This window comes from Crocodylus porosus, unplaced genomic scaffold, assembly GCF_001723895.1.
Source record: "Crocodylus porosus isolate Cpor-Errol unplaced genomic scaffold, CroPor_comp1, whole genome shotgun sequence".
Classification (NCBI taxonomy): Eukaryota; Metazoa; Chordata; order Crocodylia; family Crocodylidae; genus Crocodylus; species Crocodylus porosus.
This window is the reverse complement of record NW_017728948.1, coordinates 2,702,283-2,727,093: the sequence shown is the minus strand read 5'-3', so window position 1 is coordinate 2,727,093 and position 24,811 is coordinate 2,702,283. Positions and strand designations below refer to the sequence as shown.

The 24,811-nt window shown below is 43.5% G+C and overlaps 1 protein-coding gene across 1 annotated transcript in view; it reads left to right on the top strand.

The window, feature by feature from the left end:
• Positions 1-24,811, top strand: part of ATRN (attractin) — a 254,873-nt gene that overhangs the window by 151,978 nt on the left and 78,084 nt on the right. The window contains exon 25 of the mRNA XM_019552795.1: positions 23,756-23,817. Coding sequence (XP_019408340.1) covers positions 23,756-23,817 — 62 coding nt within the window. The remainder of the gene's footprint in view (positions 1-23,755; positions 23,818-24,811) is intronic.

Sequence of the window (24,811 nt, the reverse complement as noted above, 5' to 3'; positions counted from 1 at the left end):
CACCTTGCACTTGTCTGTGTTGAAACCCATCCTATTCTCGTCCGTCCACCCTTGTAACCTGTCGAGGTCTGATTGTAGCCTGTTGCATCCTTCCAATGTACCCATGTCCCCCCACATCTGCAAATTTGAACAGGGTGCTCTTTACCCCCTCATCCAAATCTCTGATGAAGATGTTGAACAGTGGAATGAGTATAAATGTTATCAATCAAACATGTCAAGGAGGAAGGGAGGGACGGGGAATTTTAGCTTCTTGCAAGCAAAATATGTTTGCAGAATTTCACCCTGTATTTAATATACATATCCTTTTGGTTGAAAACCCTCATCCCAACCCCAACAGACCTCACAAGAGTGTTTCTACCTCAGAACTCAGAACAACAGCAGAGCCTCCCAATGCCTGAAGAAGGGAGTTTGTGCCCCAAAGCTTGAAATAGCATTTTTCCCAGTATTTAGTTGGTCTAATAAAAAATATCACATCTACGCAAAGAACCTTGCCTGCTTATATTAACAGTGGTGTCACTGCACAATAGCCCGGTGTAATAATACATTGGAATAGATATTTTAGCTTCTGCAGGACCTGAAATATGAAGTGTAACGTCTGGCAAAGCTTGAGCTCATTGAGGCTGCTGACTTTCATTCATTTAATAATGGTCGGTGGTTTGAGGGGAATGTGATGGAAGGGAAACTTTTCTACTGTTGACAGCAGCGTTCCTCCAACCTCTCAAGTTTTTTCATGTAGAGTTTCAAGATTTTCTCCCTTTCGCCAGTAAATGGAGTTCACAAGCGGGAGTCCATGTGGTCCATTCCATAGTGTTGACCCGTCCCAGCTGGAGGGTTAATGCACTATGGATATTTAATTTGAGCACATTGTCACACAACTTTTGGGGCTCCCAGAAGATAAGCATCCCTAATTACTCATAATTATTCCAGGTGTTTCAAAGGTGCTTCTCACTGCAATCTCAGTGGTTTGTGAGTCTGTTTAATTTACCAGATCACTTATCAATTGCACCAAATAAATTTGTGAATGCACAGCAACAAGATGGTGATTATCTGCCTTGTTAAATTGCTAACTGGTTTCTATGATTAAAGGCTGCAAGTTCAAGCATGGTCTGTAATGAATGACAGACCTGAAATTGAGGCCAGCTTGTATCCCGCCATAATAAAGGCCCATTTTGCTTTCCTCAGGACTGTCTTTTGAGTGACCATCCTAATGGGGGTCCCTAATCTATTTATATAATGTATACACCTAAGTGACGTAGAACATAGACTGCTTTTCACACCGAAAAAATGCTCTGAGTAGTGTATAACGTGGGTGATGACATTTGAATAGGCACATTGAAACGGAAACTGGTTGGGAGTAATATTATACTTCATTATAATTGTAGTTTCTTATAAATAGCTTCTGTTGTTACCTGGCCTTCTGTGTCACCTTTGCTATCTTATCACTGATATACATTTTTGTCCAGATGATTGCATCTAAGCTTTGCTGCCAGTTGCATCTCAGTTCTTCCAGTTGGCATAAACTAATATGAAATCTTCAAACTTGAGAATATGGAAATATAATTCTACTTTGAAAAGCAGCCACAGAAAATTACATCACCTTATGCTACAGATCTTCTTTTGTGTACTGAATCAGCTACTCATTTTTTGTGAACTGTTACTTTTTTTTCAGTGAGTCATTACTGCTTTAACCTTTCAGAGCCAAAGTAGGTAGGAGGGAAGTAACTGTTTTCTATTTATTCCTGTGCAACAACAGAATTAAGTACCAGTTGGTAAATGCACACCTGTGCAGTCCCATTGGAAAACAGTGTTTCATGATTTTCACTAAGGGCCTCATTTGGCCTGTTGGCTGTATGCAGGAACACAGAATGATTTCCAAACCCACCTTGAGCTTGCAAAACCAGCAGTTAGAAAAAAACCACCCCCTTCTAAGCCTGAATACATTTCATTGTGGCATCATGAAAAGACAGCATGCAAGGAATCCCATGGTGCCATTGTCAGTTGTATTTCAGGGCTGAACTTGAAGCTAAATTAAGGTACTTGTAAAGAATGGCCCTCCTATCGAGTACAGCAGGCACTTCTGGTATACTGAATTCTGCTGTTTAGGAGAGAAATATTAACCAATATTTCACAAATTGCTATGAATTATATTACTTTAAAATTTTAAAATCCTCAGGCAACCTAAAGAGTGTTCCAGATCTTTAACCTAACAAGGCTCTGGTTACTAGCACTACTTAAATGCTTAATCATTAAACTCTTGTTTTAATTAAGATTAAAGTGGGGTGCACAGGGCACGATGGCAGTTTTCAAATAGTTGAAAGGCTGACAAAGGGGAAGAGAACAACTGTTTCCCTTTACTCCGCAGGGCAGGACACAAAAGCAATGAGTTTTCAACTGCAGCAAAGATTATTGTAGGCCAGATCTCAGAGGAACTTTCCTCACTGTCAGTAGAACAAGTTGCCCGAGGAGTTTGCAGGATCTCTTTCCTTGAAAGTGTCCCAGAAGAGTCTCGCTAAGTATTGCTCTGGGATGATACAATAACAGCATGCCCTGCATCAGTTCAGGGGGGTTGTACCAGATGACCCTTGCAGTCTGAGGTCCTCTCTAACCTTAGGATTCCCTGATTCCATAAAAAATAAAGCTATTCACGGACACTTGGGTCTTTACATTGCTGTTTCACTAATCATGGTGGCCCCCTGGCTTACTGGGCGCATTAGTGTGGGTTGGCATACTGATCTCCAGTGAGGTGCTGTTGTATGTGCTTTTCAGTGTTTAATGTGGTTTAGGGAGCATTTGTGAGGTTGCAGAATTAAATGAGTGGAACTTCATTTCGGCCAAGCAACTTAAGAGAGTGCAGTTACCTACAGACAGGTGATAACGTGATATAAAACTAGAACTTGGGAGATTTTTTTATATATATATATATATATATATATCATGCATGATATAGATATCATGCTTCTAGCTCTGCTCTTTTTATTTTAAGCTTTCTCTTTCCATAAGGTTTTACACAAGCTACACCCAAAGTGCCTTGGCTGTTGTACTTCTGTACTGTTGCTTCTCAAGAATAGGTCTACACTACATGGGTACATAGAGAACTGAGTTTGGTTTATAGCTGCTTGAATTTGTATAGCAGTAGCAGTGTGGCATCCTGACCTGGCTAATATACACCATTGATCAGCCATGCATCCCCAGGAGTTTTACAGCCTAACTAAAAGGCTTGTTTGGTAATGTACCTACAGGGTTGATTTTGAGAGGCAGTAGTGCCTGATAAAAAGGAATGGGAAAACCAAACTCCACATTAAATAGTCTGAATCCTGGTCTAAAAGACATTGAAGCTATCCTGAGTTCTGACCCTTATCAACTTACTTACATTCCTCTTTACTTTCATCTTGCAATTACCTGAGGATACAGTTGAGCAAGTGTGAGCTTGCATTGGTGGTAAACAAAAAGGAAACGTCTTGCGTAATCATACCCCAAGGAAGCTAGAAATATAGACAAATGTGGGAAGTGATCATTTTGATGAAAGCATTTCTTGTAGTCTTAAAAGCACACCAAGTATGGCCTTCGTGGTAGCTTCCTATGACCCTCTGTGCGTTGTACTATGTAACAGGAATTGGAACTCAGAGGTGATACCTTTTATTAAACCAACTACTAGGGCTGTGCAAAGCTTTGGTCACTGATTTGATTCGGAGGAGATTTGGCCCCATTCGGTGGTCAGATTTATAAATCTTAATCTAATCAGGAGACCCATTAATGTCTCCGAATTGAATCGGAAGCCTCCAGATCGATTTGGGGAGATTCGGCGATTCAGGCATAGACGCAGCTTTATATGTTTCTTTTCTACATACCTCAAGGTACCAGGCATGGTTCATGACCCTTGAGGTGGTGGGATGGATGGAGTGTTCCACGGGAGCGTGGGCGGTCCCCTGCGTGCTCGGCAGCGGACCTGGAAGTGGACCAGAAGCACTTCCCCCTGGGGCCGATCGCTGAGCCAGGAGGGCGTGGGGCGGAGGGGCTCAATTCTAGGTCCGCTGCCCTCGCAGGGGATTCCCCTCCTCCCCTCGTTCCTGTGGGGCGCTCCATCCGCCCCACCATCTCAGCATTCGTGAGCTGTGCTGGTACCTCAAGGTATTAGAAAAACCATATAAAGCTGTGTCTATGGTCAAATCACCAATTCTTCATACCAGAATTCAATCTTCAGATTCAGATTCGGCCAAATCAAATCAGGATAGTGATCCGAATCAGCAAATTGAATACTGCTTGCTTCTCGCACCCCTACCAACTAGGTGTTTGCAAAATATTTTCTTTATTTGCAAGCTTTTGGGCACAGACACCCTTCTTCAGGCATAGGACAAAAGTTCTTCTAGGAAAACTTTTACAATCTTCTCTCCTATGCCTGAAGAAGGGTGCCTCTGCCCAAAAGCTTGCAAATAAAGAATTTTTTTTGCAAATATCTAGTTGGTCTAATAAAAGATACCCACCTCTACCTTAAGTTCTTATTCCTTTTGCCCCCAGACCAATACGGCTACAACCTGGATACCTGTACTATGTAACATGCATCTTTAGTTGAGGGTGGATGCAGGTGATTAAATAAAATTATCCTCAGATATCTGGGACCCTTCCTTTACATGCTCTTCCCTACCAGCCTCTGACAGCACTAAACTATTGAAGTCATTTGCTAATGATGCTGCATGATGTCTCTCTTTTCTTTTAGTTAGCTATAATTGCAGGTCCCTACAAGCCACTCATATCGCATCTTTTCCCTGACCACGGTGGGGTACTTGCTTTAAACCTAACAATGAAACATAAATCAATTTTTTTAATCTGATGAAATTTGCTGTTCAGTGTAATTACTTCGGAAGACATGCAATTACATGCTGATTTACAGAACAAGCAGACTGACATCTCCTGTTGGGGATGGGGAGGTTTGAAACAGAGCAGTTAAATGATACTTTAAAGCATGAAACAGCTGCTTCCTTTTCAGTTTCTCCTGCTTTCTTATTCCTGGCATCAATTGGTGACATTTTTCTTGCTTTGTAGAAGTTGTTTCCTTACATGTTAGGAAGCTGAGTCTTAAATCCTTGAAAATTAGGATTTTGTTTAGAAGACAGTCCACCATTTTCTGGAGGGGTTACAGCTTTAGGACTTGTCACACAAGGTAATGATTTTCCATTGATAGGGAACGTTAGTATGGAGAGCTGCCTTTTTCAAGGTTGCTGAAGTACTGTCGCATGCCTTTCTCTCTTTAATCCTTGTGTTGTATTTGAGGCTTTTTTCCTCCTCCTGTGCCTCAGGCTGCTCTTGGGTTGACTCTGAATCCATTGCATTTAAATATGACTTTATGGTGTTAAAACAGTGTTGTATGGTAGAAATCTGTTCTGGCTTGAGGAGGAATACAGTGCCTCTCAAATAATTGGTGTAGGATGCCCTGGTAATTAAGGAACTTTCAGGGTGCTCTGACTTTGGAGAGCTGATTTTCTTTGAAGCCATAAGAGGGAAACCTAGATGTGTGATATACTGTTCTTTAGATAATTCTTCTGTTAGTATCACCAGTCATATTTAGATGGTTTCACAGCCCTGAGCAGGTGTCGTATCTTTTCATTTTCCAGGTGTATTATAATACATTCACATGGCATTGTAAATCCATTCCAATATTGCCAGCTAGCAATACAAGGAGGGAAAAAAAGCCACAGGATAATGAGGAGAGAGGCCCAGGGCTTTATTGATGGCTAGAAGCAATTACCTGGAGAGCAGGCTTTCCATTTGGCATACAGCGAGAAGGTGCACGGTGGTTGTCTCAAAAAACAGCACCTCTTCAGTTGTAAAACCTGGAACTCAGACATGTGTCACATAATAGAGAATTGCACCAAAAAAGGGAGTTAAATTTATTTAGATTCTCCAAAGCAAGACAGTTTCCTTTCTTAATGAGTTAAGATGGGAAGTGAGGAGGATTCTGTGCTGCGACTTGAAGTGGTATATAATAGAAAGGTATCTTTAAGTGGTGTGGAACCTGCTTGCTTAAGAGACTTGCGAATTTGTCACTTTTGCCATCAGAAGGAGGTGCTTAAGGTACGGCTATCCCAACATGCTAATGGCTTGGCCTTGTGGACTGATTTTACCCTCTTCATTGCCTACATTATGTTTGAATTGCTGGATATTCTCCCATTTACATTTTTCTACCATACTGAAAACCAGTTTCTTTCTCCTGTGGCGTCTGCCTTGCACTAAGGGGGATGAAACTGTTTTCTTCCAGGGTGGTTGACTTGCTGTAGACAGCTTTAAACTAGGTGCATCAGGAGGTGGGTGTGCAGACAGGAATGTAAGCTGGGTGACAGCCAAGCAGGAAGGACATAGGGTGGTCAGGGAGGTGTCAAGAGGCTGGAACTATGTTGGGACAGTGGAGAACTGGGGGTTACTAGTGGGGGACAAATGCTAGGAGTGTGGGGAATAAGCAGGAGGAACTGGCTCTCCTGCTAGCAAGTGGGGACTATGATCTTGTCAGAAGAACGGAGACCTGTTGGGACACCAGGCATGACTGGGCTGTATGCACAGAGGACTGCAGGCTGGGTACAGAAGGGGTTGGGTGGGAAGAAGGGAGGAGGTGTAGCTCTTGATATAAAGGAGTAGTATGCCTCCCTGGAGCCCAAATTGGTTTGAGAGAAGGGTGACTCGAGACTCTCTGGGTCAAGATATGGGGGGGGATGAAGAGAAGGGAACTTGATGATAGAGGTCTACTACAGACCACCACACCAGGAGGAGGAGCTGGATCTGGAATTTCCCAGAGAACTGATGGAGGCTGCACGTTCAAGGGACATGATTGTCATGGGTGACCTCAATTACCCTGACATCTGCTGGGAGGAGCACTCGGCCAGATCTGACTGGTCATGTAGGTTTTTGACCTGCGTGGAAGAACTTTATTTAGTACAGGGAGTGAATGGGCCAACCAGGGGGAAGACTTTGTTGGATTTCGTTCTAGCCAAAGGGGATGACCTGGTGGGAGATCTGAGGATTGAGCGTAATCTGGGAGACAGTGATCACGAGATGGATTCACTATCCGTCGTAGGGCAGGGAAGTTCACCAGTATGGCAGAGGTGCTTGACTTCAGGAAGGCTGTCTTCAATGAATTTAGGAAAATAGTGGGAGAAGCCCTACGGGGAGAGGGACTGGAGGAGAAGGAAGTTCAGGAAAGGTGGTTGTTCCTTAAAGGAGCGATTTTTTTGTTTGTTTGGTTTTTGTTTTTGTTTTTTTTCAGGGTGCAAAAAAGGTCTATTCTTGTATGCAGGAAAAGTGGTAAAGAGGCCAGGAAACCCTCTTGGCTTACCAGAGGAGTCAAGGAGTGCTTAAAAAAGAAAAAGGAGGCTTACAGACAGTGGAAACAAGGGGTAGTCACCAAGGAGGAATCGCATAGCCCATATTGGTAGGGAGAGGATAAGGAAGGCAAGGGTGGTGACCAAGATCGGGTTGGTGACCGAAATCAAAAACAAGAAGTCCTTCTTTAGGAATATGGGGAGCAGGAGGAAGGTCAAGGGAAATGTGGGGCCCCTGCAGAATGGGATGGGACAGCTGATAACAGACAGTCGGGAGAGAGCTGAACTCTTTAATGAATACTTTGCATCGGTGCTCCTGCATGCAAATGGTGGTCACCCACCTGGTTGAATACTGGATGGATGCGGGGGGAAGGGAGGTGGCGACTGCCAACCAGTGCTCAGTGTTGAACTGGTGAGGGACCACTGGGAGCAGCTGAATGTCTTCAGGTCAGCAGGACTGGATGGACTACACCCGAGAGTGCTGAGGGAATTGGCTGGAGTCATTGCGGGACCATTGGTGAAGGTATTTGAAGACTCGTGGTGCTCAGGAGATGTCCCGGAAGACTGGAAAAGGGCCAATGTGGTGCCAATCTTTAAGAAGGGGAGGAGGGAAAACCTGGGAAACTATAGGCCGGTCAATTTGACCTTGATACTGGGTAAAAATTTTGGAAAAAATAATCAAGAAGTCCATTTGTGAGACTGGCAGGAGGCGTGATGCTGAAGGATAGCCAACATGGTTTCATTGCAGGCAGCTCGTGTCTGACCAACCTCATCTCCTTCTTTGATTAAGTAATGAACTGGTTAGATGTGGGAGATGTGGTTGATGTCACGTACTTGGACTTTAAAAAGGCCTTTGATATGGTCTCCCACGATACTCTTAAAAAAACGGGATTGTGGGCTGGCAGAGTTGGGAACTGGCTAAGGGGCTGAACCCAGAGAGTGCTGATGGATGCATCTGTATTGTCTTGAGAGGTAGCCAGTGGTGTGCCGCAGGGTTTGGTTCTTGGTCCCATGCTGTTCAGTGTCTTTATCTGTGATTTGGAAGAGGATATGGAAAGCATGCTTTCCAAATGTGCGGATGATATTAAGTCAGGGGGAAAAGCGGTCATGCTAGGGGATAGGATTGGATCCAAGCAGACCTGGACAAGCTGGAAAGGTAAATGGAGCAGAAGCAGATGCATAAGTTCAGTAAGGATAAAGAAGTAACCAGTGGCATTAATATAGATTAGGAGACGATGTCCTAGCCAGGACAGTGGCTGAAAGGGACCTCGGGGTTATGGTTGATCACAGGATGAACACGAGCCACCAGTGCAATGCTGTAGTTAACAGAGCTAATAGTGCACTGGGATGTATTTGCTGATGCGTTGTGAGCAGGGCTAAGGAAGCGATATAACCTCTCTACTCGGCACTGGCAAGACCCCAGCTAGAGGACTGTGTCCAGTTCTGGGTGCTGCACTTCAAAAAAAGATGTGGAGAATCTTTCAAGGGTCCAGAAAAGAGCCACAAGAATGATTAAGGGCCTGGAGGACAAACCTGATGAGGAAAGACTAAGGGATCTGGGACTGCTCAGCCTGGGGAAGAGAAGACTATGTGAGGACTTGGTGACCGTCTGTAAGTATATCAGGGGTGAATAGTGGGAACTGGGAGGAAAACTGTTCACTAGGGCGCCCAGGGGAGGACAAGGAGCAATGGCCATAAACTGTCAGAGGATGGTTTCAAGTTGGATGCAAGGAAGAGCTTCTTTCCGGTAAGAGGGACCAGAATCTGGACTAGACTTCCCACGGAGGTGGTGCAGCCCCAACCTTGGAAGTCCTCTTCAAGAGGAGACTGGACAGACACCTTGCTGGGATCATTTGATCTCGGCAGTATTGCTGCCCAGAGTGGAGGGGTTGGACTCGATCTTTCGAGGTCCCTTCCAGCCCTTCATTTCTGTGATTCTTTGCATTCTGCCCATCCAGGAGCGTGCTAGCTGCTAGAACCCTTGGAGAAGTGTTTTTTATCAGAGTCCCAAGGCATGTTATATTTGTTGCCTTTGAACGTGGATCGTGGAGGAGGGGATAAAGACAGGATTTTTAAACTGTAAGAGTTCGGACTTGTGGCTATCTGACATTTACCAAGTTGCTGTTCCAGCTGCTTCCTCTATGGTGTTCGGTACATATTTTGAGGCCGGGATGTATGTCTCTTGAAACCAGACAGAGATTAACTTTCTGGGTAAGCCTGGCTGGGTCGTCCCAGTTGCAAATGAAGGAAAGGAATACCATAAAATTAGAGTTCGGAGTTTAAAGAAGCTTTCTAGCCAGCGGGCCCATCCCTCCTTGGGAATCCATATCAATCGGATACTTGATGCTGTTCTGAGGAGCAGTAGTATTTCCTCCTCTGTATTGAATATTTCTTGGTCCAGTAAAGAGATTGCACAAATTAAGGTTTATAGAACAGAAGGAACATTTCCCAAGGGCTTGTTCCAAGTAACTCCCTTTCGCTACACCTAAAAACTGGTTAATGCTGCTTTTCCTTGAAATGGGGCTTTCCACTGTTTGAATCTAGATTTAGAAATAAAATCCATATGTATTTAAAAAAAAGAAAAAAAAATAGAAAGCAAGCATGACATGGGCCATTGTGGGAAGGCTTCTTACATTTATCACAAGAGCATTTTCTCAAAGTATATTTAAGTATGTTAGTATAATAGTAAAATATATTTAACTATATTAAATATACTTTAATGTACAATGTCTTTCCTTAACTGAAGTGGGGTGATTTTTTTTTTTTCTTTAAGAGTCCAGGAATTTTAAGTACAGGTAATGAAGAAAATATAAAAATTGGTCTCGTTTAAATAAGTCCTGGAAAATAAAATGGCCTGTGTTTTTAAACAGAGTTATAAATAAGATGACAAAACCATAATATTTCTGGCTTGGTTTAACCAGCCACTGAAAACTCAGCAAAATTAACTTGCAAGTGTTGAAGTGGCTGAACAAACCTGCAATTTGAAAACAAAATTAGTGAAGAACTTTGAAAATCAGCTAAAAGAGATCCAGGGTGTTACTACAACCTTGTATAATAAATCACCTCTCAACAAAAATTGCCAAAAAAGAATTTATTTAGACAAAAAAACCCTTTTTTTCCTTCCTGTTGAATGTGTTTTATGTATTTACTGCCTACAGTTTGCCACTTCTTCAGCATTCAGTGCTTTGTAGGACCAGCAACATTAATGCATTCTTCCCTTAAACCTACGGCATTCAGACATTTCATCGACATTAGGGGCCAAAGGGACTTAGGAAGATCGTCGGGTCCAGCCCCCCACCCTAGGGACAGGAAGTCAGCAGGGTCAAAAGATCCCAGCAAGATAGGCATCCAGCTGTTTCTTAAAAGAGTCCAGAGTAGGTGCTTGCACCACATCTCGGGGGGAGTCTATTCCAAGCCTTCGGGGCTCAGACAGTAAAGAAGTTCTTCCTTATGTCCAGCCTCCAGGAGTTTGTGACCTTTGGACCTTGGTATTCCTTGGGGTGCTCTGCTGAACAGGCGTCCCCCAGATCCTGGTGCACACCCCGATGTACTTATAGGCTGCCACCAAGTCACCCCTGAGCTTGCACTTCCCCAGGCTGAAGAGTCCCATAGCTCTCAGCCCCTTCTCATTAGGCCTGTTCTCCTGACCTCTAATCACGCATGTGGCTCTTCTCTGGAGTCTTTCAAACTTCTCCACGTCCTTTCTGAATTGTGGAGCCCAGAATTGGATGCAGTACTCCAGCTGCGGCTTCACCAAGGCCGAGTACAGCAGGAGGATGACACCCTGGGTCTTGCTCGAGATGCATCGATAGATGCAAGCCAGAGTTTTATTTGCTTTCCCAGCTGCAGTATCGCATTGGTGGTTCATGTTCATCTTGTGATGAATCATGACCCCCAAGTCTCTTTTGGCCATGGTGCTAGTAAGTGGTAGCATTGCCGAGCCTATAAGTGTGGTGCAGGGTTTTTTTTCCCCAGGTGGAGCACCTTGAAATTCCTAAAAAAGCAAGACATGGAAGCATTACCAGCAGGAATGGAAGGGCAAGCATTAGGTCTAATTTAATAGACCAACTTTGTAATAGGAAGTTCTGCATCACCCAGTTTAAAAAATGTTCTGTATGATCCGATTCCTCAATAAATGATAGGAGGGGAAGGGTCTGCTAATTTATTGATAGCTAGAGCATTATGGGTTCATTTGTGAGATTTATTATTTTCCTTTCTGAAAAGATGTAATTTGCTTCCATCTCGACTCTCCTGTTGCATGCAACTAAATACTGACCTACATGCAAACAAAGTATAGAGTAGGATATGCAGTCTGGCAAAAAGAAGGGTAAAGGATGAGAAGTCAGGTGTTAGCTGCTTAATGAGTTGGGTCTTTGCTAACAGTTAGGTGTGCCTTAAGATACTGTTGTACGCTGCTGGAATAATCGTTTCTTTCCAAAGCACATGCTGCTTAGCTCTTTTATAAATACACTAGCAATATGCTACTCCTAAATAGCCAACCCTGTAACACGTGTGGATGTGCTGCACAAAAAGGGTTCAGAGGGCCAGATTTAATTTTCAGGCTTCCAGCCATTTACTACATACACAGGGAGTAAAAGGGTAATTTTCAAAAAAAATGCTGGAATGTGCCTTCACACTGTCCCTTTAATCAGAGTGGAAACTCCAGGTTCTCTTATCTTTTCTTTCCTAGAAATAAGTGGGTTGTTTAGGAACAGCTTTGATACGGCTGCTTCCTGTTGTAAGAAAGACACCACGTGAGACTTGAAACGATGTGTAGCTCCGGTATTGTCTAAATGCAAGGCAGGCTGTCGCTAGGAAGGATGATGGTGGTGCTGGGTTTTCTGGAAGACACCGTTACTGTAGATAATTTTATGCACGGCACTTCACAATCATTAATATCCTTGGACAGCACAACCCATTAATGGATCTTTGTTATTTATCCCATGGGGTCTACAAAGATTGTTCTTGGGTCCCTGGGGAGAGAGATCCTTCCTATTGTCTGCCATTGCAAGGTTGGTCCCTACTGGGCAACATCTTGGTGTTTAGTCTCGTTAGGAATAATACAAGCAATGCGGATTTCACCACTTTTTCTTTTGCCAACTTATCCACAGCCTGAAAAAGTGACTAACGAGTACCACCGCTCTTTGGGCTGTTATACTGTTAGCTCTTTGGCCTCGACGTCCTGCCCCACTCCTCCCCGATGGGCGTTTGAAGTCCCGTGCACACACGGTGATATCCTGTCAAGCTCGTCTTCGGGATTTGGTGGATGGAGAGAGTGTGTCTAGCAGCTGCTCCGTCTTGCAAAACATTACTGCTCTTAAACCCCCTGCAAATGGTCGATGCATTTGCAAACCGTATATGTCCTGGTCTGAATTGGCTTTGAAGTCCTTGTCAGCATGTAGCCAGTTAATTTGAGTCTTTACCAACACGTTCAAACAGTTATATTTTCTAGCAAAGGCAAATGCTGAGCCTTGGCTGCTGGGACGAGTGGGGCATTTTGCATAATAGCTAAGTGTGCGCGCGTGTGTAATACAAGTAGTTGTCACTTTTTGTGGCTGAACAGCACTCTCTGTATAAGCTGCCAAGCGTCTGAAATAACTGTTCATTTTTATTTAATTATAAAACAAAATCCGTTTAAAATAATAAACCGTAAATGCTCTTTCCTTGGGAGAAATTCTTGGGGTCGAGATGTGTTGGCTTCAGCTGTAAGGCCCACCTGCTAGAAAGTTTCTTGAGACTCCAGATTTTATTTTTAAAGTCATCCCTTTCTTTCCTTTGTGACGGGGACAAACTAGCCAAACCGTTACACAGAAAGGTCATTTCTGTTCTGTTTGCAGTTGGAATTTGTCTCCTGCAGCTAGACTCCATTAGCAGTACCCATTTCATTTGCAAGAAGCTTGCCAACTGCCAGACTTCCAGGCTAAAGCATTAGGGTGGTATTCCTGCTGCCAAGCTCAAGATAACTCAAAACAGCTTTGCAGCCTTAAATGCATCTGAGGTCTAGTGGAAGGGCTGATATTTCACAGGGTTTTCAGGAAGTCTCCTAGCTTGAAATCGTCTGCTTTTCAGCCTCGCAGTGGAAAATATGAATTTTATTTTTTTTAAGCGAAGTAGCTGATTCCTTTCAGTTTCCGATGAATTCTGAACACTAGCAGATTCCTAACATCGATTTTGAAAACCGAGTGAGAGATTGACTTTCGCTATTTTTTCTAACCCGCCATTACATTTTTTTAACTAAAATTAATAGTAATAAAAAACCCAAACCAACCAACATGAAACGTTGCTTTTAGAATGTGCCAAAAAGAAGCCGTCAGCACTTAAACTGTAGAAGCAAAATGTTGAACGTACCATAATGTCTGAAAGAGAGAGCAGAATTAAGCTGATTTTTATTTAGCTTTAAAGCACCCTACAAGCTTGGACACAAATGGATGAAAAGGGTGGGTAGTAAGGACAGCAGATCATCCTACTGTAAGAAGCTAGGTAAGTGAAAACGAGAACCATTTTAAGGCTGATTGCTTTGGGTAGGAAACCTTGCCAACATCTCTTGGTTATGCTTTTTTTCCCCCCTTTCTTCTTCCCCTTGCCTACCCCTCTTTTTTTTCTTTAAAATTGAAATATAATTTCTGTCTGCCAGGGTGTAAACAGATCACCTTCACAGTAGATGAATTTGGAACAAGCAGAAGTAAAGTGCTTGGGCTGCTAGAAGGAACAAGCTCTGAAAAATATCTCAACTTGTTTTGTAGCTTTGTTCCCAAAAACATTGAAGGAACATTACCATGTTTTCTCACATACAATACATCCCAACTAAAATGTGGCTTTTGGGCAGGCAGAATGGGGAGGAAAAAAAGGATTTTCCAGGGTTATGGCAGTGTAGAACAAGGACAGAGTCTAACCTTCATCTGACTCATCCTCCCTTTCCTGCTTAACTAAAAGTTGAATCCCGAGGTGCTGTTGAAGGTTTCCATGGGTGCATCTATGCTTTTAAAATGAGCCTAGAGAGTCTCCAGAGCTGGGAAATATGAGGAGAGCACCCAGGAGCAGCTAGCAGACAGCCAAAATTACCTTGAGAGGTTTGCTTAATTAGTGGACAATCAAAACTATTAAAAAAAGGTGAAATGCTTGTTAACTCCTGTGGAGTAAAGAGCAATGAGTCATTAAGTCAATTGACTCCTTCAGCTGCCTGAATAGTAGTGCCGTGGCTGCTGTAGTGTTGAGCAGAAATCTAAGCAGGGTGCTTCTATTTTGGGTAGAAAATAAGGTTCCTGACTGAAGAAATCCACCTCAATTTTAGTAGGGGAAAGATGTGTGAGATCTGCAAGTAAAATACAGAAGCTATTAATTGAATTTCCCTTTCTGTAGTTTGAACAGGGAAGCAGCGAGTCTGCTTAATTCTAGTCGTTCTTATTTTCTTGCGATTATAACTTTCCCGAATTTTCCACCTGGGCTGGACTCTTCCGTGCTTTCATGGGCAGAGTTCTTGTGTGTTAAGGTTTCAACAAAACCGGGTCGGGGAGGGGAGAAATGGAAGCATTCCTCTTGGTCGTCAGGATGTCTGGTGTGCTTCCATGATTTAGGGGTGACGGTATAGCAACGGATCCTGTAGTTAGAGACTTGCTTTTTTGGAGCGTCCATAAAAATATAACTCAGAAATAGCAGGGGGAAGGGAAGTGGCCCAAGATGTCATTTGCACATCCTCAGTTGAGCTTGCTTCTGAGGTCTCTGAGCAGCATCGTGTGTATGCTGATTGAGCTCCTAGGCTTTACAGAGTAAGGCTTACCTAAGCGTGGCAGTAAGCATGCCTGGGCTTAGCCGGTGTAGAGCTAGAGCTGCATTCAAGGCTTGCCCAGCAAGCAGCTGCAAAATGCTCTCACCCTAGAGGACGAGCTTAGAACTAGAAAACCACACATTTTAGTTTCTGCTCTATTACTGAACAAGGAGCAATGGTCTTGAGTTGCAACAAGGGAAGTGTAGGTTAGGTATTGGGATGAACTTTCAGGAGGAGGGTAGTAAAGCACTGGAACAGGTTATGCAGGGAGGTTGTAGACTCTCCGTTCTTGGAGGTTTTGAAGACCCAGGAAGACAAAGCCTTGGCTGGGATGATGGAGTTGGGGCTGGTCCTGCTTTGACCAGGGGGTTGGACTAGCTGTGGCCCCCGAGGTCCCTGTCAGCCCTCCTTGTCTGACGTTCTCCTGCCTGGCAGTGATTCTGTCTGCTGCAGAACACTTCAGTGTTGAATAGTGTCATAGCCTTATCCCAGTTGCTTGTTTTTACTACTGCATCGCCTAAGGAGTGTAAGAGGATGGGGTCTTACTGTGCTTTATTCCCTTACGCAGAAGCATGATGACCACATGCTCCTGCTTTGCAGTACCCGTGCGTCAGACCATACCAGGGCAGGAGGTGCAGTTAAAGAGGCAGGGAGTTGGGTTCTCTTGGTCCTAAAGCATTGAACTGGGATGCAAACAATTGATGCCTGGCTCCGCCACAGACTTCCAGCGTCGACACGTGCCAGTATTTTGTCAGAAAGCGTCTACATGAGAGACCAGAGTTAAGATTGTGCTCCAATTAGGAGCCCTTTCATGACATTGCTTGCTAGCACACTTTAATTGAAGCGTGCATCAGTCTTCCACACCTGGATATTTATTGACTGGAGATGGTCGGTCTGCTAGATCTGCATGATTGGTTTCTGATGCACAGCACTAGGGTACTAGATTTGAAGTACTATTTTTAATTTTAAGAAAACTACACCCGCTCTGGGCTCTGCACAGCAATCTGAAAGCTCACATGGGGAGACAAAAGTGGATATAATTGGCATTTCTAAGCCAACTGCTGACTGCAGCCAATTAGCTGAGAAGTGACAATTTGTGACTGCTGTAGTAAGGCAGCACAGAATTAGAATGGGTATCAATTTTCATCTCCGTTGAACATCCGAGTTAAGCTGGATTTTTTTTCTTTTTTTTTTTTTAATATATGTTTGCACAATATTTAATGGTGGCACCCTAAAGTTATGTGGCTTTAGCTAGTATTAAGGCAGGTGGGAAATAAGTTACTCCTCTCTTGTGTTGATCTCCCACGCTGGAGCCGCGTGGCCCTCTCAGCTGTAGGTCCGGAAATGAAATTTTAACGGAAGTTTTATTTTTCCCTTTGTACCCGGCAGGGAGTAAGTCTGGCTGTTTGAACCGCTTGTGTTTAGAGATTTTTGCGACTCAAGCTAGTTGTTTTTCCCCTCCCCCCCCCCAAAAAAAAGATAAAGCTGTGCTGCAAATGGAGCAAGCAGTTGAAAATAAATGTGATTCAGAGGTTCAGATAAATAATGGCTAATTCCTTTAATATAAGCCAGATCTGAATAATCATTAGGTGGGTGCTTTGCAACCTCTTTCAACTCAAGTCCCCCTCCCTTCCTTGCTCCTTCCCCCCCCCTTTGTGAAATGCCAGTTTTTTTTAGCTTTCACGTATTTTCTAGCTATGAAAAAGTAATAGAGTCATTCTTTATTTGGGGATTAGAGTAATTCTTTTTTGCAAGGAACTCAAAAAGATCACAACAAGGCATAATGTGTTTTGATGCTTTGGTTTATTTCTTGAAATCTGTGTGTTTATCTTGCGAGTCTCGTGTAGGTGTTTGCAAGCCTGCCAGGCCTAATATTGCACCAGCACCCCGCGGCACCTCCCAGGGGCTGCAGCACCCTGGCTGACGGTCACTGCGTTGGATCAACAAGGCCTGGTCCCCAGGAGAGAGACTGCTTGCCATGACCTGCCCTTGCTGTGCCTCTGGGTACCAGACCAGCTGTGCAGCTTCTCCTTGTAGTACTCAGACCTGTTGCCTTTTTCAGTGAGTTAACTAATTTCTATTCCCTGTGTGCAGATCCAGTGGCGTTGCAGCCACCCCTTGTGCTTGATCAGCACTCCCCATAATCCTCTGTGTGACTAACTTTGTTACACTCCCTGGGATCCAGACTTAATCCTTCCCCCCCCATGACACCCGTAAAACAACCCCAAAAACTTAGCGTGCTCAGGCTTACCATTGTTGAGGCCATTGCTTCTCCACATAGCTAGTTTTGTTTCTTTGTTTGCTTGTACGCTGTTGCCTGCCTGTATTCATCTAGTTTTTCTTCTTAGATTTAGATTGTAAGCTCTTTGGGCAAGGATGCACTTGTTCTGTTTGTACATATGCCCTACAGTCCAACCTGCAGCTCCTATAAATGAAGATACAATTGGTAGTCACATTATACCTGTGCTGTCTCTGGGCTTCTGGCCCCTGCTTCCACTGCTGGTTTTGCAGTTTATTTAATGATTACTCAGTGAATACAAAGTCTCAGAAGCAAGGACCAAAACCAAGGACTTACTCCCTTTTCTCTAGGTTACAGCGTCAGTATCCCTCTTGCTTGTTCTCTTTTTGGCCCTGGGACTCCTGCTATTGCCATCTCTCCGATGGCCTAGCTTCAACAAGAGTTGTGGGTACTGCTCCCAGACTAAACCAGCCCATAGTCCAATGCTTAGTAAGTGGAAGTTGTGGGTTTGAGTCCTTTTCAGCTTAAGGGTACCAAAACCCAGCTCTCCCCCTTCCTATATATATGTTTTAACCATTAGGCACTTGTGCAAAAGGTGCATGGTATCACCACTGTCTTTCATCTCAAGTATCTGGGTGCTCAACACTGCTGTCAGGTCTGGATTAGGCATGTTCTGAGCGCACCTGCTGGATTGGACACATCAGACGACTTGCATGCACGAACGCCTCGTTTCCGAATCCCAGGATGTAGATGCCTAGACACTCGGCTTAGTCCAAATTGTAGTGCTCCTGCCATACCAGTAGCCATGCAAACCACCTGATTTGGTTTCGACTAGAAGACATGGGTTAGACAAGGTTACTTTCAGATTTAGACACCTAAATTCCACATTAGTCCTGTTTTAGGCACTTGAATTGCTCGGTGAGCTCCAGCTGAACCTCTTGGCTTGAGCAGCATACCCGGCTGATTTCCACATGGCGTGCCTTTCACAGGAGCATGAGGGATGAGTGGATCGACCTCGTGCACAAGAGAGTAGAAAGCCCTTCTCTACTGATTTAGCAGAGCTTTTGAGAGGCTGCAAGCCCCTCATTTTCAGGAAGACAGCAGTAAAAGCTAGGTGCACTTTCAACCTCTTACTATATCAGAGTATCATTCTCCCTCTCTTGTGTTGGACCCCCGCCAGCTCAACATTAGCTGAAGAGGAAGAACAGCGTTGCTTGATTTCAGCACCGGGCAGTGTAAGGCCGCGTTCAGATGAGCATGGTCGTGCGGTACGTGGACCCATTTGTGGTGCCACCCACAGCACATGCAGGCGGTCCCTACGCTGCTACCTTGCAGCATGGGAGGGTGCGCCTTAAAAAAGCAGGGCAGCGCACATGGCAGCAGTGCACACTGCTCAAAACTGGAGCCTGGCCAGCAGGAGCCATGCTCCAGCTACCGACCAGGCTCCCAGCTGCAGGGCCTCAGGTAAGGCTGCTCACCTGAGCCTCCCCTACCCCACCTGGGGTAACGTGCCATGCACAATAGTGAGCATGGCACAAGCATTCCCCAGGGACAAGTAGCGGCAGCCTAAGGTGTGCCGCTGCCGCTTGTCCCTGGAAAACAAATGGCCACGCTCATCTGAACTCAACCTAAAAGGCCAAAAGCAACGCTCTTGATGTCTTTGGAGCAGCTCAAGGATACTTAAAACTGTTTGTTTTGGGCTGATAGGAGGATAGAAATGTAGGCACTTTCCATTCTGGCGCTGGCTTCATGTTACTGTTGTCTGTTCTCCAACGTCAAGTTGAATTCATGCCTCTAGCTTTAAAAAATAAAACAAAAAGGCTGACAAGAGGTGGTGGGGAGGAAATAAACTGCAGGATGTACATAAATGTCATATGCAGCTTATTTGGCCATTTGGATGCTTCCTGTAGTTTTAAAACACTCGGAGCTTCCGACTTTTCCGTCTTACGTGCTGCCTCTTTGCTTGTTTCTCGGTTTGGGCATTTGGCTGGTGGTTAAATGAAAAGCAGTGCAGGCTGAAGCTGCTGCTTGGACTTGGGTTTTCCATTTTTCCCCCTTAAAACACTGTGTCGTCCTATCCGGTTATAGAGCGGGCAGCATGGAGCGCTCTCACAATTAACACGTGGGGTGGCAGTTCTAGAAGACAGACTTTTTCTTTGCAAATTCAAATGGTTTCCTCCAACATAAGAAACTCAAGCACACTGTGTCCTGTCAGCGTGTGTGCTCCAGTTCAGTTATTCTGCTTGAATATGTTAACTCTTTCCATTTATAGATGCTTCTTTAAAAGGGCCTCTTGTGCAAAATACCATGGCTAGCCTCATTTGCTTTCATCCGGAATCGGAGCAGACTATGGGAAGGATGGCTCTCGAGATGCACAAAGACAGGCATTTGGCATGTTTGTTGTTACTGGAGGAGATAAAGTTGAAGAAAACAATAGGATTCCTGTGCTATGGTTGAATGCGTAGGTCTCGAAACGCCAAAAAATGCGATACAGCCCATTAAAATTAAATTTGTTAAAAACTTCAGCATTACAAACCTCTTAAATATATTTGCATGCTAGGAAGTTCCAAAAGAATTATTAATGTGAGTAATTAATACATATTCCCTTCCCTATTGCCTGTAACATCAAACAGCGATTAGTTTGTAATGAGATAAAATATAATTTCTCTTCCAATGTATCCTGCATTAATTGTCTCACAATGATTTGTGGGTAATTGTATTCATCAAAAGTATAGAAGAGCATTACTTAAATGTTTCATATTCTGTTTCACTTAATTAGCAAATTACTCTGAGCATGGTTTTTCATGAAATTGTTAAATTTCATATTGCTTAGCTGAACTGCTGACTCCAGCACTTTTGATGAACGTATATAATATAACTTGCATTGCTCAAAATAAGAATGTAAGCAAATTAAACAAATACAGCCATGATAGCGTTTACAAAGTTCAGCTGAACTATTTGCAGTGTAAAGAAGTGAACTGATGGAGAAAAAACTGACCCAGTATTCACCAAAGGATATTCTGCTCAATTTATTCCCATGCTCTCCTCTTTTGGTAAGCTAACCAAATTAAGTCAGCACCAAATTAAAGTACCACGCCACTTGGTTTGGTAAAATTGGTATCAGTCAAAAGCTATGAAAGACACTGTGACAGCTAAACTTAAAAACAATTCGGAAGTTGGAAATGCAAACAATAACTTAATTACAGAAGCATCTGTTGAGTTCAGAATCGCCTTTCCAGGGAGAGACTCTGTTGTCACGCCCTGATTTTCTTCATGTTCTCTTCAGATGCTCACTTAATCGTTTCAAAGCCACTTTTAATTTCTGTTCTGATTTTACTAGTAGGGGTAATTGCTCATCACTTTCAATCTTATGTTACCATATCCTGCTGTAATCAAATATTAAAACAAAGCTAAACTCTTCGGCACATATTCGCAGTTCAGTAAATCAGACTTTTTGGCTTTCACCTGTGGGGCAGTCGGTCTTGTGAGACGCTGCAAATCATATGGTGGTTCAAAACACTACAGTAATAGAGTAAGAGCTGTGCAAATTCAAGGAAAATGCAAGGAGTGTGATCAGTTTGATATCTTTCTTTTTTTCTTATTGGAAGAATATCCTAGTTGGGGTGAGATTACAAAACCTTTTAGGCACAAAGTCCCCTTCCTCTGCTCTGGGCAGAAAAAAGCAGGCACTGCCTGAGCTAAATACCAGGCCGAACAAATACTTTTGTTAACCTTATTATGCTAATCAAAACTGATCTTTTAAAAAAAAGAAGAGTGGGCAGAAAACTTGTAGAGCAAAAACAAGTCATTAGGAATATTTGCACATAGAAAATACTGTGGGCATGCATGCTTGCTTTCAACTATCTGTACTGCATGTAAACGCCGATGCTAACTCTGTAATACTGAAGTTGTGCAGGGAATTTTCTGGTTTCATTGCTTTTAGTGATTTGATGGCACAAAGGTATTTTCTAGGCATACAGGGTGCCAAGTAGTTTTGTGAAGGACCTTTCTTATACCTAGGGTGACCATATGTCCTGGTTGGGCTGGGACCGTCCTGGATCTGAGAGGCCGATCAGTAAAAATGAAAGTGAGTGGCATGGAATAGGAAGCCCTAGCAGACAGCAAAATTGCCCTAATAGGTTACCTTGATTTGTGGAATGACCATTAAAAAGGGGAGATGGTTGTTAACACAAATGCAGTAAAGAACAATGGGTCATTAAAGAGCCTGAATATTAATACCAGAGCTGCACCCCACTGTCCTGCTCCCACCCCTGCCTGCATCGGGGGTAAAGGCACTTGTGTCTTGGGTTTCACATTGTCCCATAAGGCCATCCTGCTTTTACAGGCCTGGCCATGGTTCCAGAGCTCAGGTTGAGTCCTGTTTTGTACTTTAAACATTGAATCATAGAAAGTGAGTGTTGGGAGCGTACCTCAGGAGGTCACATCTAGTCCAACCCCCTGCTCAAAGCAGGACCAGCCACAACAAGTCATCCCGGCAAAGGCTTTGTCTCGCCCAGTCTTGAAAACCTCCAAGGATGGAGACTTCACAGCAGGAAACAGGGCTTCAACCCCTTGTGTATGAAAAATAAAATATCCCATCCCAAAGATTACAGCACTTAATGCTTCAGTACAGAAATAATTTTCCTAGGATGTAAAAGTAAATCTTTTAATTGATTTGGCTGAAAATTAATTGAAAACCCAGCTCCTTTAAGGAATTTAGCATGTGTCAGACATTTCTTTATCCTAAATGGCTTTAATAATGGCATAATGCAGACACTTCAAGACTTCCATAGAGTTAAAATTAATTAAACCATAGTCATAGACTCTATTTGAGGAAATTAGGTTTTAATTAAGTAAAGTTCTCGTCAGTTGATAAGTTTGGAGATTGGGTCAAGTCAACAGCACAAAGCATTTGCAACGTGAAGTGCGGAAACTATCCTGGGCTTTTTTTTATTATTATTATTACTCTTTTATACTACACAACCCCTTTCTTTTCCTTATTAACTGGAAAGCTCAAACTCTTGGCTAGCGCTCTGAAACTAAGTGAAAAATGAGATGGAAAGAGCAAAAAAGAATTACGATGGTGCCTTGCCGAATCTTCCTCTTACATGCAGACGATACTCAAGCGTACAAGATGCAGCTTTGAGAACTGTTCGGACAAACTACCAGTACAGCAAAAAGGATGCTATTGTCTACTCCAAAGATGTTTCCCGTTAAGAGCATTTAATTGTATTTGTAAACCTGGATCTTTGGCCTTCTGTTGTATTGGGTATGATTCAGTAGATATTTAAAGCAAACATAATGGGAGAAGGAAAGGGCAGAAAAGGTTGCGTGTACAAACGGCCAACGTGTTCAGAGGTGGGAGGGATTATGAACTCCTTTTCTGAGCATTTGAAATGAGTGATACTGGCAAAAAGTGAAAACTTGATCTTGCCGTTACTGTATGTGTGGTTTAACAGGAAGACGGACACATGCCAGAAGCCCTGCAGCTGAAAGGCTTTTCTGTATAAACTGCAGGTTTCAGTTCAGTGTTGAAACAAGTTCAGAGTTTTTCACGAAAGAGTTAAATTCCTGGTCTGGTGCTGAGGTTGGTGGTCAGAGGAAATAGGAGGTACCTGGAAAGAACTTGTAACTCCTAATACAGTAGAAGTTGCCTTTCTGTTGGCGTGCTTTCCCAGTGCTTTGTTGTTTCTAACCAGTCTCTCTGTAATCTCTCCTTTGCCTCCCACCACTTCCCAGTTTCCTGTTCTCTTTTTCCCTCTGTGTTTTGTCCAAAAAAAATTGGGTTGTTTTCCACTTTTCTTTTCAGTTTGAGTGGAGTGCAGGAAAGTGAGTTAAGATGAATGCCATAGTTGTTTTTACAGTATCTATTATCTTCTGTATTTCATGCCTTTTTGCTGCTCTGGGCGTAAGTCACTTACTCGAGAAGATCTTAATGTGAAAGTATTTTTTGAATAAGGGCATGTGATTCTGTTTGCTTTTGGGACTATCTGTTTTTATGGCACTTTGCTGAAGTAATACGTCTGCAGCAAGTTCAAGTATTCTGCTTTAGCTCTTTGCTTGCAGTTTTTCATAGTAATCGCAATTATTCTGGATTTTTTTTCCCTCTCCAGAGATGGTTAGCATATCCTCTGCCTTATTTATGAAAATGATCTATTCCTGGAATAAAACCGGAGGAGGCAAAGTGTTTGTTTTGGTTAAAAAAAATGTTGGATGAATTACTCATACCTTAATCTGAGGTCATAGTCTGTTTTCTAGTCTCCAGAATAGTTCAGTACATGTTTGAAATGATCAAAAAAACATGATACAAACATGTTAATTGAGGAAAAGAAAGCAGTATATATTTGTAATTTTTTGATTCCAGCAACAGTGTGGAAGGATGGTTCCAAATATAAATTCACTGCCACTAAATTAATGGGAAACTATTTTGTTTTTCTTTTGCAGATTGCTTTCTCACAGCACAGCAACTTTATGGACCTGGTACAGTTCTTTGTGACCTTTTTCAGGTATTTTTCATTTAAGGAGATTAAATAGTTGTACTCTAGCAAATAGAAAATTTTATGTTAACGTTTACATTTTTTTTAATTTGGAAAGTAAATTAGAGAAATCAGCTGTACATTGGCGCTGATGTCTACCATTGCACCCGTGTGTGGGTTCGTGCATGTGTGCGTGCACATGTATTTGTGCAAAGGCATGTTGGGTGTTTGTGTAATGAAAAAGTTGCCTTTTAGACCAGTTCTATGTGTATGCCACACGAGTAAAATAGGACCAGAAAAACTGGGTGTTCAAATGTTGTCAGCTATAAGATGTAAGCTAAAATGCTGATCCTGGGACGTTAAGCATGGGCCTACTTGAAAAACCTGAACACTTTGGTTTAACCTTTTTAAGCATGTCTCTGTTCCAATTTAAGTGCATACATATCATATTTACTCAATTCCAAGATGAAGGTCCCTCTCCCCCCTCCCCTCCCCCCCTAATATATTGGGGAGAAAAAAGCACCTCATCTTGGAATCGAGTGCCAGGCAGTAGCGGGGCAAGCGGTTGTTCCAGCTCCAGCCCCGACTCAGTTGAGGCCAGAGCTGCAACGGCTTCCTGTTCCCGCATAGCCTCCACCCCCTGCCTCTCTTCAACCCTCCCCCCCAACAGCCAAAGGCCCCCTGTCTTCCCCCACTCTCCAGGCTGGATTAGAGCTGGGGCAAGGGTAAGTTGGGTAGGGTGATGCAGGGGGGTGAAGCCAAGCCTGTGGTGGGAGCAAAGATGGGGAAGGGGGTGGGAGGGCCTGAGGCTGAGGGGAAGAGACAGATGCCAGGGGGCAGGCAGCAGGAGGCAAGGTGTTAAGGAGGCAGGGGTCAAACTCCTTGACCCACCCCTACTACTTCCCCCTTACTGCTTGCCCCCTCACTGCTTCCCCCACTATTAGCCCCTTTCCTGCCTGTCCCCTTGCCACTTCTTTCCCTGCTCCAGCAGCATGGGGACTTCTATTTTGAGATATTTCCCCCC